The sequence below is a fragment of the Prionailurus bengalensis genome, chromosome A1 (genome assembly GCF_016509475.1).
Source record: "Prionailurus bengalensis isolate Pbe53 chromosome A1, Fcat_Pben_1.1_paternal_pri, whole genome shotgun sequence".
Lineage (NCBI taxonomy): Eukaryota > Metazoa > Chordata > Mammalia > Carnivora > Felidae > Prionailurus > Prionailurus bengalensis.
Window position 1 is genome coordinate 133,725,928 of NC_057343.1, and position 18,715 is coordinate 133,744,642.

Sequence of the window (18,715 nt, forward strand, 5' to 3'; positions counted from 1 at the left end):
ACCTAGCTTTAATTTAAATTTAAATTTATATTATTGCTGGTGAGGTTCAACCCCTTACATTGGCATTTAAAGATAATAGTGGATATCAACAAGAATATGTATAAATAGGGGCACCTGGGTGGCTTATTTGGTTAAGCACCCAACTCTTTTGATTTTGGCTCGGGTCATCATCTTGCAGTTTGTGAGTTTGAGCCCCGCTTCAGGCTCCACGATGGTGGCATGGAGCCTGCTTGGGTTCTTCTCTCTCTTCCTCTCTTTCTCTCTGCCCCTCCCCTCTTGTGCTTGCACAGGTGTTCTCTCTCTCTCTCTCTCTCTCTCAAAAATAAGTTAATGAACTTTAAAACAAAAATAGAATATGTATAGATGCCATGGTATGAAACTTGGCATTGCCACCCTGGAGAGGAGTTTGGAAGTATCTGGTGACATTGATAACTGCCATGTCCAATTCAAGTAGTAAAGAAAGAGAAAGCAAAGGTTCTCCCTTCAAAACCCAAGAGCTCACTTTACATTAGCCAATTTGACAATATATTAACAAAAACAGAAAAAAAAGAGCATGTATTTTTAGTGGTAGGCTGGTAAATAAACTTCTAAAGATAGATAAATACATGTTAGCCTGTTTGAAATTGTCTGTGTATTCTCAGTTTTGTTGATTTTTTTTTTTCATTCTTTTTTTTCTCCCGTGTTTCAGATTGGCTAATTTTTGTTGCCATGACTTCTGGCTCACTGAAATTTTCTCCTACAGTGTCTAGTCTTTTTTTCTTTTTTAAAATATGTTTATTTTTGAGAGAGCGTGAGAGGGAGGGTGGGAGATGGGGGACAGAAGAGAGAGAGGGAGAGAGAGAGAGAGAGAGAGAGAGAGAGAGAATATCTGAAGCAGGCTCTGGGCTCCGAGTTATGAGCACAGAGCCCGACACGGGGCTCGAACCAACAAACCTCGAGATCGTGACCTGAGCTGAAGTCAGATGCTTAACTGCTTAATTGACTGAGCCAACCAGGCACCCTGTGTAATCTTTTAATCCTGTCCTGTGGATTTTTCATTCAGATAGTTTATTTTTCATTTGTGAAGTTTCTGTTTATTTCTTAAATAATGTACCATTTTGGGGCACCTGCATGGTTCGGTTGGTTAAGCGTCTGACTTTAGTTCAGGTCATGATCTCGCAGTTCATGAGTTCAAGCCCCGCGTCAGGCTCCGTGCTGACAGCTTGGGGCCTGGAGTCAGCTTCTGATTCTGTGTCTCCCTCTCTCTCTCTCTGCCCCTTCACCACTCACTCTCTGTCTCTGTCTCTCTCAAAAATAAATAAAGATTAAAAATAAAAAATAGATAATGTTCCATTTTTCCCCCTTTAAGAATAGTAACTGTTTTGAAGTCCTTTTGTGTCTGAGTCTGTTTTTAGTAACTGAGCAGTCGTAATCTTTTATAGTGAAACATTTCAAGCATTCACAAAAGTAGAATAATAGAATAAGCCTGTATACCTATCAATTTCAGCATTATCAGTATCTTAAATACCTCCTACTCTACCTCCATCCATACCTCCTATTTTGCCATCTCTGATTGTTTGAAAGCAAATCGTGGATAACCTTTTTCATACATAAGTGTGTCAAGATGAAATCACTCTATTGCCATACTTAAACCCAGCTAACAGTAATTCCTTAATATCATAAGATATCCATCATTGCTTATATTTGCTGATTTGGAGATTTACATGAACTCTATAAATTTCAGCAAAAGTTCCTAAAACTGAAATTGAGAAAATGAATTATTTTGACTGTTAGAGAAATTGAATTTGTAATAAAAACAATGGTACTAAAACCTTCCCGTAGGAATCATTGAGCCCAGATTTCTTTAATTGAAATTTTTATTGAGATAATTGTAAATGCATGTACAGTTCTAAGAATTATAGAGTAATCCTATGTGCTTGTTACCTAGTTTACCCAATGGTAACTTTTTGTAATATTCTAGAACAAGATAGATACTGACGTTGATACAGTCTCCCAGTTGTACTCTTGGGTCTCTTACCTGAGTAGCTCTCAATCTTCCTTTTGTCTTTTTTGACCTTGATAGTTTTAAAGTTAGTTGCCAGTTCCACAGTGGAATTTCCCTAAATTTGGATTTGTTTGATGTTTGCTTATGATTAACTTCATGTTACATATTTTTGGCAAGAATATGAGAGTAATGATATTGCATCTTCTCAGTGCATCTTAGATTAGGTGCCACATGATGATGCTGGTAACTAGTGATGCTAACTTTGAAGCAGTTTAGGACGGTGCCTGTGAGATTTCTTCACTATAATTGCTCTATTCCTTTTATGATTAGTAAGTATCTTTTTTGGAGAAACTTTGAGACTATATTAATATCCAATTTTTCATCAATATTTTACCCACTAATATTATATGAATTTTGACTGGACAGTTATTACTGCACTATTTGCCAGTTGGTGATTTTGTGCCATTCATATTTCATCACCTGAAATCCTGTGTTTGGCACTGTGGTAAACTTGCTTACTTAGAATGATATAGTGACGAGGATGTGTGGGTGGCTCAGTTGGTTAAGCATCTGACTTTGGCTCGGGTCACGATCTCACAGTTCATGGGTTCGAGCCCTGTGTCAGTCTCTGTGTTGCCAGCTTAGAGCCTGCAGCTTGCTTCGGATTCTGTGCCTCCTTTTCTCTGTGTTCCTTACCCTGCTCGCACTCTGTCTCTCTCTCCAAAACAAATAAACATTAAAAAAATTTTTTAAAAAAGAATGATACAGTGATGAAGTTGAAAGAAGTTTAAATGATCTTTTAGTGTCAACCATGTGGAATAATCATACTGTGTCATTACAGGAATGAATCTTACAAACAGAGTTTTTGGAATATTTGAAAAAGATTTCACATTCTTTTAGTTTGGATTACAACATTGCTACTTAAAGTTTGTGGGTTATTCACAAATTATTAATATATTTTTGCAGAGATAGTTTGTGAAAATAAGAGTAAGTGCTTAGAAAGCTTACTGTAATTTGGCTTGTCACAACATTTGTATGGTATTTTACAGAAATTTTGCTCAGCAGCTGCCTTCTGGCATATCTGCTGTCATATCAAACATATATTTTTTTTTAACCTCTTCTATCTTCAGCTTTGTTTTCAGTTTTGTCCTTACATATATACATATGTTAGGGGCCACCTTAATTTGGAGCCCAGCATTAAAAAAAGTAATTCATCTTTGTACAGCAGAAAAATAGGTAGATTGCTAAGTGTTCTGCATTTTGTATCCTTCACATCATCAAATAGAGAAGGTATTAACTAATTTTCAGAAGAACTCAAGGAAAAAAAGGCAGGTAAAATTAGTAATTGACAGTTATAAAGAGGCACATGAAAAAAGATGAAGAGAAAAGAGAGAAATCGTTGTAGAGGTAGTTCTGTTAGATTGATGTTGTTGTCAATTTATCTAGATCCTACTTAGTTGGTAAATTTTGAATCTGCAAGGTATATGGTAATTTTATGTTATTATTTTATCTTTTATAAAAGATCCTTTTAATTTGATTATTGATTATCTGTTCATTTTCTAGGAATACAGGAATTTCCAGAAAATATAAAAAATTGTAAAGTTTTGACAGTTGTGGAGGCCAGTGTAAACCCTATTTCCAAGTAAGTTCTCAGTTGAGTTATAAGTTACTTTTGTGAATAAAACATCTATGAGATAGTAGTAGAAAATTGCTTTCTATATTTTAATGATTAGTTGATATCAGCCTTAAATCTGTACAAAATTTTAATGTTAGATTAAAAAGAAACCTCTTAAGTGTTTTTTCTAAACCCATATTTTGCAAAAGTAAATTAGACATCCAAACAGATAACGCAGGTGTTTTGTTCCAGGTCTCGCAGATAGTTTGTATCAGAAACGAGGCTAGAATCCAGGTCTCCTTGTTCAGTGATATTTGCACAATGTAAGAATATCTTCACTTGCAAATCAGCTGTGCAGCACATTAAAACTTTCGAAAATAATAAAAGACAGTGAAAGATCAAGAAGGTAAAAACAACAACAAAACCATGTGATTGGTTACACTGTATACCAGAGGTCATAAATATTCTTTTATGATGGTAGTGGCTATAAATAGAACGCTTTCCTGACACCAAAACTGTTAAATTTTGCAAAAATGGAATGGTGAAACAAAAGATGAATAGAGCATAGCTTAATATAGCTAAGTCGAACACTAAAACCAACTTTCATGTATTACAGTACTGTATTTAATGAGTTTTTCTGAACAGTGATGCTTCATTTGCCGTGGTAGATGAAGGAGTGTGAGGTAGGAGAGAAACAAGATCAGTCAAAGACTCTGGGATGTCTCACTGCAAGAGAATTTTGTACTTGTTAAAATCCAGGAAAAACATGTACAGATGATGTTTCATCTTTAGCTGAAAATATTCCTCTAGCACCCAGTTATAGATCTATAGTTTGTTTTGCAAACCAGAGGAAATAAAGGTAAAGTTAATACATACATAGATTCTCAGATGGCCTTAAGATTTTATTTAGCTTTTTTAAATTATTTCTTTTCATTTGCTTATTATAAAATTATGCAGTCTTTTTGTGATTGTTTAAGGGCCTGATGTTGAAATTGAAAATAATCTCAACTAGTGGTTCTCAAATGGGAATGATTTTGCCCCTAAGGATCATTTAGCAAATTCTGGAGACAATTTTGGTTTTTACAACATGTGGGGGGTAGGTGGTGCTCCTGGCTTCTAATGGCTGAAGGCCAGGGTTGCTGCTAAACATACTACAGTGCAGAAGACAGCCTCCCCACTACAAAGAATTATCCAGCCCCAAAAGTCAAAACTGTCAAGGTTTGGAATTCCTTATCTAATCCTTTGGACTGATGTTAGATAAGGCAGATTTCAGTAGTGTCTGCTGATGTCATAGTTATGTACTAAATACATTTCTCTGTATTTTGGCTCATTCAGACTTGATCTTTTAATGCACATTTTATCTTCTTGAGACAAATACTGTTTCATTTCCTTTTTACAAAGAGATGAAATTATAAACATTGAAACAGACAAATTATTACAAAAGGGAAATGTTTCAGGATCCCTCATAAAAGTAAAAAGGTGCCTGTTATCTGTTAAGAGCATGTGCTGGGTAGACACATTCTTAGAGAGATTCAGTAAGAGACTGAAATTCTGTGTATTAATTTAACTTAAATTCTGATATATTTTATATAGGCTTCCTGATGGATTTTCTCAGCTGTTAAACCTAACCCAGCTATATCTAAATGATGCTTTCCTTGAGTTCTTGCCAGCTAATTTCGGCAGGTAAATTACAGTTTCTTCTGAAACCTTTTCTTGTTAACTCTTGCAAAGTTTACAAAACAAGTTGCTTCAGTTATACTATTAATTACACTTTCATAGGCTCTTCTTTTGTAATTATTTTCAAGCATTGTGGTTTTTATAGTTTTTTCAGAACTTGTTATTTTGTCTTTGAATTTATTTTCCCAAGTAAATTATAAGCAGTGAATATTGAGAAGAAAAGGCAATGTAAGACTTGAATTGGTATTTATTTAAAATATGCAAAAATGGTTTAAATGTGGGTAATTTCTGTATATTTGAGATACAGAATGCTTTATTCTTAGCATTTATCACATCTGAAAATGATCTGATTATTGATTTATATGTTTTCTCCATTGAACTCAGAGTTCTGGAGAAAAGAAAGTGTGTTTCCGGGGTCTACCCCATTACACACCTCTACCAATATCTGAACATGCAGTTCTTCTTGTCATTATAGTGTCTGAGTAATTTTTCTTAATGAAAAGACAAATCAGTGAATGAATGAATAATAGGTATCAAATTATTACTGTTTTTATTTTTATTTTTTTTTATGTCTATTTATTTATTGAAAGAGAGTGAAAGAGAGAACATGTGAGCATGGGAGGGCAGAGAGAGAGGGGGAGGGAATCCCAAGCAGGCTGTCGTGGTGTCAGCTCAGAGCCTGATGCAGGACTCAATTTCACGAACCATGAGATCATGACCTGAGTCAAAATCCAGAGTCGGATGCTTCACCAGCCGAGCCACCCAAGAGCCCCAGAATTATTACTGTTTTTAAACTAATTACTAGAGAAAGTGCTGTTCAGTGGCACGTTAATTTTACCTTTTAGTCTATAAATAAAGACAGTACTGTATGATCTCACTTATGTGTGGAATCTTAAAAACAAAACAAAAGTTGAGCTTCTTAGATGCAGAGAGAACAGATTGGTGGTTGCCATTGGGTGAGAGTGGGCAAAATTGGTAAAGGTGGTCAAAAAGTACCAGTTATAAATAAATTACGAGTATATATGTACAGCATAGTGGCTATAGTTAACAATACTGAATTGCATATTTGGAAGTTGCTAAGAGAATAGATCTCAGAAGTTCTTATCATAAGAAAAAAAATTTTGTAACTATGGTGATCAATGTTAACTATACTTAACTTTGGTGATCATTTCACACTATATACAAATATCACATCATTATGTTGTATACCTGAAACTAATAATGTCATATGTCAACTATATTTCAATTAAGAAAAAATGAATTCTGGGCATTGTGGTCCAGTGACTGTTTTGTAGGAGCTATGTTATCATGCTACATATATTTATATACAAACACCTATATGTATGTATATATGTAATATGCGTATACATTATATATGTAAATATATAAAAATTAGTGTGCTTGATAGATTCCTTTTCTGTGTCTGGCTTTTGGACCACTTTTTAAAAAAATATTTTTGACACATAGTATAAGTTTAAGGTATACAAATGTGTTAAGGTATACAAAGGCATGCAGTGTATACAAAGGTATACAGTGTGTTAAGGTATACAAATATAAACAAATATGTTGATTTGATACATTTATGTTTTGTAATATGATTAACATTGTGGTATTAGCTAGCACCTCTGGACTGCCTAATCTGCTCATTTTCCCTCTAATTTTATTGGAATGTGCATCACTGAACAGCCAGAGGATTTCCCCTTTTTTATATCACCTTACATTCTTTTATTCTTTTTTCTCTCAGAGCCAGACTCTGGAGATGAATTATTGTTCTCTAATCTACTACCGGCTAATAATTTGGGAAGGCATTTTCACAGAAAATGCTGTAGGATTTATATTTAAGTACATTACGTGCTTTAAGTATGTAGAAGTGTTTAACTCTCCCCCTCCCCCACTAATTCTGAGGAGCAGAAATCATCTTTTCTTACTTTATAATTACACAATAAATATTGGTTGCTTTGAAACTGTTAGGGCATTACATTACATCATAATTAAATTCATTGTCTTTGTCATAGATTATTGATTTGTTGTTTTGTTTTGCAGATTAACTAAACTCCAGATATTAGAGCTTAGAGAAAACCAGTTGAAAATGTTGCCAAAGTAAGTAAAGGTGTTATCCTTTCTAAAATAAGAATTTTTAAGTAATTCTTAAAGATTTATTTTTGGGGGTGCCTGGGTGGCGCAGTCGGTTGGGCGTCCGACTTCGGCCAGGTCACGATCTCGCGGTCCGTGAGTTCGAGCCCCGCGTCGGGCTCTGGACTGATGGTTCAGAGCCTGGAGCCTGTTTCCGATTCTGTGTCTCCCTCTCTCTCTGCCCCTCCCCCGTTCATGCTCTGTCTCTCTCTGTCCCAAAAATAAATAAAAAAACGTTGAAAAAAAAATTAAAAAAAAAAAAGAAGATTTATTTTTGAAGATTTTTAAGTAATCTCTACACCCGATGGGAGGCTTGAATTTACAACCCCCTAGAGCAGAAGTCACATGCCCTACTAACTGAGCCAGCCAGGCACCCCAAAATTTTGAATTCTTACATTCTTAGAGAAATGTTAACTTTGTAATACCTAAAATATGAGTGAAAATTATTTTAAAAGGCTGACATTTGTGGTCATATTTTAATTAGTAGTGTTGAATATAAAACTTTTGCAGCTGTTGGTATTTTGTAGTGATTTCATAGCTTTCTGGAACTCTGTCTTGTGTTAAAATATGAAAATAATATGTATATAAAGCCCACCTGAGTCCCCAATACAGGTCCCAGTTCATATACTAGAGCTTTCATATATAGGACTCGTTAGTGGGATCGATAGGGTCTTCATGTGAAGTCGAGTAACTATAATTTCTAAGAATTTGTCTGGTTTTGTAGTCTATTGTAAATTAGAAGTGGGATGGAGGGCCCCCTACTGGTAAGCTAACATCAGAAGAGATGGCCATCCAAGAGCAAATAAGATAAAACTAAAACATATCTACAGACTCAAAGTGCCCTGTAGTCTATGTCCATTTAGGAGTACCTTAAAACTCACTGAATTCATTGCTACATTCTTGCAGTGTAAGCATTGGCAAAATACAGTCCTGTTAAATCTGGCCCACTGTTTATTTTTGTCAGTAAAGTTTCACTGGAAACACATTCATTTATGAACTGCTTATGGCTTCTTTTGTTCTCTAATGTTAGAGTCAGGTAGCTGTGACAGAGACTGTATACAAAGCATAAGTTACTTACTTTCTGATCCTTTATAGAAAATGTTGCCAACTTCTCTTGTGATTGAATTGTCAAGAGTTAATTGTTACCTCTTCTTTGGCATCTTATTTATATCTGTTATGAAATTTACCACGTAATTCTTTTTTTATATATACATTTTACTCCCATTTTACCTGACCAACTAATATGCACGTGCACATGTACTTGTAACCTTCCCCCCATGAATGTACGTCTTTGAGGACAAAGAGCATATCTCGTTTTGATTCCCAGAAGACATTATGTATTAACTGAGTCATTGTTCAGCGCACGAATGATTGGAGCTTGTAGTGATGGTTGTGAGTGTAAATTAAAATGGAAATTAACCATATTAAATTCAAAAAGGTTTAAGTATTTTACAGATGGGATACTGGCATTGATGACTCATTAGTTCAAAACCTGACTGCTAAAAGATTCAAATATGACGTAAATTGGGGCACCTGTGTGGCTTAGTCAATTAAGCATCTGACTTTTGATCTCAGGATGTGAGTTCAAGCCCCACGTTGGGCTCTCTGCTGGGTGTGAAGCCTACCTTAAAAAAAAAAAAAAAAGATGTAGGGGCTCCTGAGTGGCTCAGTCGGTTAAGCGGTTAAGCGTCTGACTTCGGCTAAGATCATCATCTCACGGCTTGTGAGTCCTGCTTTGGGCTCTCAGCTGTCAGCAGGGGGGGCCCACTTGGGATCCTCTGTCTGTCTCTCTCTCTGCCCCTCCTCCGTCCTTTTTCTGTCTCTCAAAAATAAATAAAACTTGAAAACAAAGATGTAAATTGTTTACTCAACTAGCTAAGCTTACAATTAATATGGTTTATCTGATATCATACTTTTAACTCATTATTTTATCGCCCTATTTAACTTGAAATTGGGCTCTGTCTAATGTATTTTAAAATACAATTCTTACCTACTTTCTTCTTAAGACTCATGATTAACACTTTTGAGACCTCATAAACTATAAACAGACTGTAGTTTTTGCATGTTACAAAAGTAGTATGCATTCACGTTTATGTGAATGAACCTTCTTATAATCAAAGATTAGTGCATGGAAAAGCTGTTTTAGATATGTAGCTAAGTGAAATTTAATATCATCTTCATACTGGAGGGCATGGGACCAAGCACACAAAAGATGGGCATTTTTCCTCTGTGACATGAGAAGAAATGGTAAAAGGGAGTCACATACAAAGGAATTTTTAGAAGTACACAGGAAGAAATTTGAGGGGTATTGTTTTTAGTTTATCCTTGAAGAAAGAAGCTGGATCTTAAATGAAAAGACTTGAAAGTGAAAACATAAAATTTTGTCTTAGATAGACTTTTGAGGTGTCTAAGTAGGATCAAAGTTGCCAATAATGCAAGTTGAGATGGAGATGCTTCTAGGATTTTACACTATATTTCCTTGTTTTGTTTTTATTTGTTTTGAGAAAGAAAGAGAATCTTAAACAGGCTCCACCTCCAAGTGCAGACCCAGACATGGGGCTTGATCTCACATACGGTGAGATCGAGACCTGACCTGAAATCAGGAAGAGTCAGATCAGACGCTTAACCGACTAAGCCACCCCAGCACCCCTATATTTCCTTCTTAATTATGTGCATGTGTTGTTCCCGTTTTTGTAAATCACTTTTAAAACCTCACTTTCTAAAGCTATCATTCGTAATTGAGTTTTTCCAGTGCGCTACTTTTCTTTTTTGTACTCTTGTATTACTTACCCTGTTGATGTAGTGTTTAACTGCTGTGTGTGGATTTGCTGTGTTCTTTTGTCATTTTAAGAATACTGAATTAAGAAAAATAAGATTGTTTTGTTTCAGTCTTCACCTCCTTCCTCAAAGACCTCTCTACTTTTCTCAAATGTTTACCTAGTATGATATTACGGACCTAAGAGTTTAATATCATAGCATCTAATCTTTCTTCAGAAGGATCCTGGATACACCTTTTTGCTTTGTTACAAAGCAAACTAGAACTGACTTAGAGATTTTCTGGACAAAGATCTGAGTAAGGGAAGTAGAATTATAGTATTTATAGTACCCGAGACTAGGCCCTTAATAAATCTATGTTAAATAAAGCAGCTTTGAGAAAATCTGGTGTGAAATAATTTAAATTAAAGGAATGTTGATAGAATGGCACATTTAAAATGGAAGGGCTGGGGAAAATTTGCGTCCTCTAATGTTAGGTCAGTAACATAGTGTCATTACATTTATGTGTGTTCTTAAGTTTGTTAGTTTTTTCACCAAAAAGCCAGAGAAATGTTTTAAGTGAATTTTATTTTGCTTTTTCTAATTTGTTAAATTCCCAGCGAAGATAAAAATAGTCTGTTGTTCTTGTGTTGTGATTTAAGGAGGCTGTTGCTTTTTAATGATGTTAATTTTTAACTTACTAGCATATTAATACATATTGATAATATGATAATAACTGTATTTTGCTTTCATTTTGTCATATCCAAAAAAAATCGTAACACAGAGTTCTTTATCTGGGTAGCTAGTAGTACCTCAATCTGTCAAATACTAGGTTTCTCTAAAAATACTAACTTAAGAGTATAAATATGTGCTTGAATTAATTAGTTAAGGTTTTTAAAATGCCATTTTGATGGAGACAGAAAACTACAACTTAGTTTATTATGAATTACTTCTTGTACATTTCTCAAGTCTCTAGAATTTCAGAAAAATATTGATATTAAGTTGGAAGTTAAAAATAGTGTATTCTGGCTTTAATTTAAAATAAATTTCAGCTACTCATATTTGTGATTCTTATAAAACTTTATTTTGAGTTGTATTGAATTTAATTTGAAAATATGGGGAGAAATGTCATATTTACTGTTCTTAGAATTTTGAGTATTAATTTTCAGAATCAGCTCTATTGAAGGTTTATAAATATATGACAAGGCTTGAAAGAAGATAATAATAACTATGTAGCTGCCAGTCTAATTTATTAGTTGACTTATATGAAAATTTTTTCTGTGAAAAAAATGAAAGCCAGTTACTCACATTCTGGTCTACAGGGTTTAAACTTACTGCAGTTACTTATGAATACAAATGAAAACCTGGGGAGAAGCCAAAATTAGAGAATAATTTAAAACTTGCTTTGTTTAGAAATTAATTATAGATGACTTTTCTGAGAAATTGTTTTTATTTTCTCAATATGTGAAAGCCTATACATAAGGTATTACATAAGAACATTTAACACATTAATTTTGAAAGCTTCCAGGTAATTGATATTTTTGTATACTTAATTCTTCATTAATCCCTTGTACATAGAACCATGAATAGACTGACCCAACTGGAAAGATTGGATTTGGGAAGTAATGAATTCACAGAAGTGGTAAGTTCACACCAGTCTCTATCCATAAGTCTTATATTTGAGAACATGTGAAAATTAATGTATTTATTTCTTCGTATTTTTTTGGTTTATTTGTTTATTTTTGAGAGAGAGAGAGAGAGAGAGAGAGAGAGGAAGAGAGAGAATCTCATGCAGGCTCCATGCTGTCAATGCAGAGCCTGACATGGGGCTCAATCCCATGAAACATGAGATTATGACCTGAGCCAAAATCAAGAGTCAGACATTTAACCAACTGAGCCAGCCACCCAGGTGCCCCTTTTTTTGAAAAATTTTAAATGTTTATTCTTGAGAGAGAGAGAGAGAGAGAGAAACAGACAGACAGAGTATGAGTGGGGAGGGGCAGAGAGAGAGGGAGACACAGACTCTGAAGCAAGTTCCAGACAGCTTTGTGAGCTGTCAGCACAGAGCCCGATGTGGGGATTGAACCCCTGAACAGTGAGATCATGACTTGAGCCGAAGTCGGACGCTTAACTGACTGAGCCACTGAGACGCCCCTATTTCTTTGCGTTTTTAAGTATAAAATAGGGTAAAGATATACACATATTTTTAAGAGAAAAGATATGAAAATTCTTAACAGGGAAGAGTAACCAAACAGATAGAAGTAGCTGATAGTAGTGAGAATAAAACGTGAAAAAAAAAAAGGGAAACCCATGGAAAAGATAACTAAAAGTTTTTAGGCACACTAAGTAGACAATGTGAGAGATTATAAGGAAAAAACAAAGTTATATCAGCCTAGAATATATCAGAAAAAATATTTCTGCCCCTCCCTCTTCTTGCCCTCTGTCTCTCAAAAATTAATAAACATTAAAAAATCTTTAAAAAAAAAAGTATTTCTAAGTCAAAATTAACTCCCTATTGGTCAGAAATTTATTCAATGATAAAATATTTTTCTATAATTTTACTGAATAGCTAAAGGAAAAACATTGAGTGAAACAATTTTTGAGTTTGCAATTAGACTTCTGAATTGTTTTTGCTTTGTATGCAAAATGTGCTATGATATGGAATCAGAAAGGAAAGGAGTATGTAAGTAGATTTTTGTCGTTAGTGAGTTCTCCAAAAGAACTCAGAAAATAAGCTAGATATTTTTTTGGAAAGGAATTTGTGGATCTAAATATCATTAAAATTTTTACATTATGTTTGTTTCTTTCTTAAAATTATGGTTGATTTAAAATGACAATCTTTTTTTAATTCTAGTATAATTAACATGGACCATTAACATTAGTTTTAGATGTATCATATAGTGTGATTCAGCAACTCTGTACATTGCTCAGTGCTCATTAAGAGCACTCATAATCCCTTTCACCTGTTTCACCCATCTGCACATCCACTTCCATCAGTTCTCTATAGTTGAGATTCTGATTCTGGATTTGTCTCTTTTTTTTTTTCTTTGCTCATTTGATTTGTTTCTTAAATTCCACATGTAAGTGAAGTCATGTGGTATTTGTCTTTGTCTGACAGACTTATTTTGCTTAGCATTATGCTCTAGAGCTATTCATGTTGTTGCAGATAGCAAGATCTCATTCTTTTTTACGTCTGAATCATGTTCCATTGTATCTGTATACACATTTTCTTTATCCGTTCGTCTATCGATGGACACTTGGGTTGTTCCATATTTTGGCTATTGTAAATAATGCTGTCATAAACATAGGGGTACATATATCTTTTTGAATTAGTGTTTTTGTATTCTTTGAGTAAATACCCAGTGGTGAAATTGCTGAATCATAGTTTTAATTCGTTAAGGTATCTGCATACTTTAAGGTTTTCCACGATGGCTGTACCACTTTGCATTCCCACCAGCAGTATAAGAGGGTTCCTTTTTTTCCACATCCTCACCAAAACTTGTTTCTTGTCTTGTTGATTTTAGCCATTCTGGCAGGTGTGAGGTGATATTTTTTTGTGGGTTTTGATTTGTATTTCCCTGATGATGAGTGGCATTGAGCGGCTTTTCATGTGTCTTGTCAAATGATAATCTTAAAAACAAGAATTTCTCAATATTGTCAGCTTCATGATTACCATATAGGTTATTGTATTATACATTTGTTCACCTATTAGTTAACTTTCAATGTCAGTGGGAGAGCATGGTTGTTTTGGATACTTCATTTATTTTCTGAAATACTCTTTCATATTCTTTTATTTTAATTGAAGATGGCTTATGATGGGTTTTATTGTGTGTTGGTAGAAGTTTTTACTCCTTTTGAGAAAAATACATATACTGTGCTTCCTAACTTATTAAACTTAACATTTTTATATGTATTAATCTATTTCCACATTAACTATTTGAAAAATCTTCATTATTATTAATTCTGTGAATCAACAACTTTCCAATTAATTAATTTTTGTACATTTTGATCTCCAGCATTATACATTTTTTTTAAAACTTACCCTTAGAATGGTAACAGATAAAGCACAGAAGAATATTTCTTTTTATCCAAGTTACACTTAGAATTCTTACCTGTATTTTTACGTTAGCAGTGAATCTGAACAACATGACTTTTACATATTAATTGTGTTATCATGTTGATTAGATATGATGGTACTCTCTGCCATCACAGTGTTAATGACTCGACACAGGTTTGTGTGGTGACAGAAATACCTTTGAAGAATGCATTCAACAGAGCCTGCAAGGGCAAAATGCCCAAGATCAAGTTTTGTCTCAATACCAAGAAGGTCCACTGCAACCCTCTCATTAATTTTTTGGTTGTTAACCACATACTACAAACGATATTTCACTTTGTAATTGCTGGAAGTTCAAAATAACAGAATATGTGTGCCATGTGATTATGCCTTGGTTTGCTTACCTTTCCTTTTTTATTGGACATTTAAGATTTTTTTTTTCTTTATTTTCCTCTCTCTTAGTCATCAGGGAGTATCTTTGTGGTTTTCATAAAAGGCTAAATCTTTTTACAGATAATAATTAAGAGTATCTTTTTATCATACTCTTAAAAGCAATGGGTCTTATTTTTATTTCTTTATTAATTTTATAAATACTCAAGCCTGTTGTGTAATCAAAGGCTTAAATGAGTTTTATGTATTCTACTCTTCTGGAATGCCTATCTTTGAGTTCTTTTTTAGTAATATCACTGTAATAACTGTTATGTAGTGGAAAGTCTCGAATCTTGGCTTTGCTTCCCACCCCCCAGTTATTTATTTAATGTTTTAAAGTAGAAGTCATCATTAGAAGTTCCCTAGAGCTTCTTTTGCCAAATAAAAACTTTCAAGTAAAGTATTGAACCTCTTCGCCCCCTTCTTATCCAAACAGCCTGAAGTACTTGAGCAACTAAGTGGATTGAAAGAATTTTGGATGGATGGTAATAGACTGACTTTTATCCCAGGGGTATGTATATCAAACTTTAAATGGATTCTCTTATTGCTATCTGTCCTTTGCAGTTTTATGAATTGTACATTTTCAGATTACTATTAAATTGAACTAAATTACTTTTTTTTTTACTGTTAATACATCCTTGATTAAAATCAGAAACTTCCCATAGTAAACTTTTATAATATAATCGCTTTTTAATATCCTCGACTGTATCCTTCTCTGTGGTTGCAATTGAGTTTATATCCTAAATCATTTTGTCCAGAGAATTGTTAAGTAGGGTATTTTCCACATAGTTTGTGTCTTATCAGCTGACGTTTTGCTTATTCCCATACCTGAAGAACATGAGATTGCCTATATGTCCTATCGCCCTAGTCAGTGGTGACAGCTGAGTTCCCAAAGAAAAGTATAAGCCCATTGTCACTCTGCTTAGGCTCTTAGCAGGAGCTCTAGCTTTATTACTGAATACTTTACTTATGGCATTTTTAAAAAATTTGTTCATTTATTTTGAGAGACAGAGCGTGTGAGCAGAGGAGGAACAGAGAGAAAGGGAGAGAGAAAATCCCAAGGAGGCTCTGCGCTGTCAGCACAGAGCCAGACATGGGTCTCAATCTCACAGACTGTAGAGATCATGACCTGAGCTGAAATCAAGAGTCAGATGTTTAACTGACTGAGCCACCCAGGCACCCCTACTCATGGCATTTGCTAAAAAATTGAATCTTTTCTCTCATATAAATGTGTAGTAATGAATTATAACTTGGTATTGAGTTTATTACCTAAACTTGGCATAAATAAGCTTAATAGAGTCATTAGATTTCCCATTTTTTACTTCTAGTTTATTGGTAGTTTGAAACAGCTCACATATTTGGATGTTTCTAAGAATAATATTGAAATGATTGAAGAAGGAATTTCAGCATGTGAAAACCTTCAGGACCTCCTGTTATCAAGCAATTCACTTCAACAACTGCCTGAGACTATTGGTTTGTATTGCTTTCTAATTCATATAATTAGTTTTTACTAATGTGAACTTTCAGAAATTCCCTTTTTGTCATTGCTTGACTCAAAGTTTTCATATATCAAATTTCATTTGTGATGAGCTAGTTTTTATTTTTTTTTAGGTTTATTTATTTATTTAGTTTTTTGAAAGAGATAGAGCTCATGTGGGAGGGGCAGGAAGAGAATCCCAAACAGGCTCCATACTGTCAGCGCAGAGCCGGATGTGGGGCTCAAAACTCACAAAATGTGAGATCATGACCTGAGCCAAAATCAAGAGTCACATGCTCAACCAACTGTGAGCCACCCAGGGACCCTCGTTGTGAGCTAATTTTCTTATACTGCCAGTCACGAATCTTATATGAATTTTTTCTTCATGTGATCACTTACACATTTTACTTCTTAGTTGACATTTACTGCATTTTTCTTTACGGAAATGTCATTTTTATCACTCTAATAAAATTTAAATTCTTTAAAAAGAGGTTAAGTTATCGAAACTTTGTTTAACTTCTGATCATAGCCCTCATCTAGTAACTTTTTTTTAGTCTTCCTTCATTTTAGGCTCACAGATGAAAAAACAAAACAGTTTAGCAAATCCTATGAGAGCCTACATATGTGTAGTTGCTTGTAGTCTGATGATGCTTCAAGGAAATTGAATTAGTTTAAAGAACCAAAAACGTAAACCTTGCCATCTTCATGATGTTTAAACATAGGAACCAAAAAATATTTATATATATTTATCAGATTATGTAGTTGTTTTGGCTTATGTTACATTTTGCAAATTCTGCTATGATTTATTCGCCACTTTTAATTCCACACTCAATTTTTATTGTTTTAGTATTTAGAGTACACAGAATAGTTTGTTATACACTATTTCCTTTTTGTTTGTACTCACTTGTGCCATGCCATTGTTTTAAGGAGCAGGGCTACAACTGTGAACAAACAGACAGAAGTCCTTACACTTATGAAGCTTACATTTTAGCGGGAGTAAAATAAATACACACTAATGTTAAAAGGTGTTATATAGGTGAAAATTGAAAATATAGGGTAAGGGAGTACAGAGTTATGAGATGAGGAGTGAGGAGATGAGATTAGGTTGATTTCTTTTTTAGATAAGTTGACTAAGAAAGTTCTACATGATTCCTGTCAAATGTAATATATACTCACATTAACTGTTGATTGACTTGCTTCTAGTTCCAGCTGGAAAATTGAATATTATTTCTTCCCTCAAATAGGTTCATTGAAGAATGTAACAACTCTAAAAATAGATGAAAATCAGTTAATGTATCTGCCAGACTCTATAGGAGGGTAAGATTTTTCTGAATCACTAGAAGACTTGGCTTTCATTCAGCTTTATATATTTATGTTTATATGTATATCATATATATGTTTCATTCAGCCATATATATTTTCAGATAAATGCAAAAGTAGCATCTAAGGGAGATTCCATAAGCATTTAAATAAGTAATTGGTTATAGGTTGGATAGATTTAAAGCAAAGATAGACCTATTTTAATAAGTTTAGTGGAGATAGAGTTTTGCTAGATTTGTTAAAGTCAAGATTCTAAAGTTTTGGATATTATATAGGAAACTTTTAAAAAATAATGTATGTCATTTATTTTAACTAAAGGTTAGCATCAATAGAAGAACTGGATTGTAGCTTCAATGAAGTTGAAGCTTTGCCTTCATCTGTTGGACAGCTTACTAATATAAGAACCTTTGCTGCAGATCATAATTATTTACAACAGTTACCCCCAGAGGTACAATATTTTAAATTTGCCTTGAATTTTTTTTCATATTATTTATTATGGCTATCCAGTGGGTTTTTTTCTGTTTTCTTTCAGAAATAATTATGTAACTAAGTTATTTAATTTCTGAATAATAATTAGCTATACTGTTTTACAGAGATACCAACTTTTCTTTATACATGAAAATTAATAAATAAAAATATGATTCCTTTTATAAATGAGAAAAATGTTGGAAAATTGTATTTTACCTATGTCTATTAAGCAGTAGGCCAGAATTTTGATCCCCAATTTTATGTTTCTCTTTCAGATTGGAAGCTGGAAAAATATAACTGTGCTATTTCTCCATTCCAATAAACTTGAGACACTTCCAGAGGAAATGGGTGATATGCAAAAATTAAAAGTCATCAATTTAAGTGACAATAGGTTTGTAATGCTGTTGGTTTATAGAAGACACTGAATGGATGAAATTAAAGTTTCATTATATGATAGAAAATCAAATGCATGTTTTTCTTTTCAACTTCTTTTTGGTTTTTAAATAGAATTTTCATTTGAAAGAATGACCTAATTTTACCTGTGGTTTTATACTGTGGTTATTTGTTGCAGTCCATTTTGTGTCAACTTCAGCCATATAACTTGCAAGTTTAGCTCTACATCTTTCCTTATAGTCACCTTTTAAAAAATTTTTGTTTTTAATGTTTATTTTTGAGAGAGAGAGACAGAGCGTGAGCAGGGTAGGGGCAGAGAGAGGGAGACACCGAATCCAAAACAGCCCCAGGCTCTGAGCTGTCAGCACAGAGCCTGATTGGGGCTTGAACCCACAAACTGTGAGACCATGA

At 33.9% G+C, this 18,715-nt stretch overlaps 1 protein-coding gene across 9 annotated transcripts in view; it reads left to right on the plus strand.

Moving 5' to 3' along the window:
- The window catches only part of ERBIN (erbb2 interacting protein), a 134,056-nt gene that overhangs the window by 64,775 nt on the left and 50,566 nt on the right, over positions 1 to 18,715 (plus strand). For 8 of the 9 annotated variants that reach the window (XM_043591399.1, XM_043591418.1, XM_043591427.1 and 5 more), the window contains exons 5-13: positions 3,548 to 3,626; positions 5,193 to 5,282; positions 7,320 to 7,376; positions 11,742 to 11,805; positions 15,083 to 15,157; positions 15,975 to 16,119; positions 17,368 to 17,440; positions 17,762 to 17,891; positions 18,187 to 18,302. In XM_043591399.1, the coding sequence (XP_043447334.1) occupies positions 3,548 to 3,626; positions 5,193 to 5,282; positions 7,320 to 7,376; positions 11,742 to 11,805; positions 15,083 to 15,157; positions 15,975 to 16,119; positions 17,368 to 17,440; positions 17,762 to 17,891; positions 18,187 to 18,302 (829 nt within the window). Of the gene's footprint in view, positions 1 to 3,547; positions 3,627 to 3,858; positions 4,006 to 5,192; positions 5,283 to 7,319; positions 7,377 to 11,741; positions 11,806 to 15,082; positions 15,158 to 15,974; positions 16,120 to 17,367; positions 17,441 to 17,761; positions 17,892 to 18,186; positions 18,303 to 18,715 lie in introns of those variants that run through there. The other variant, XM_043591464.1, reaches the window with a different exon arrangement.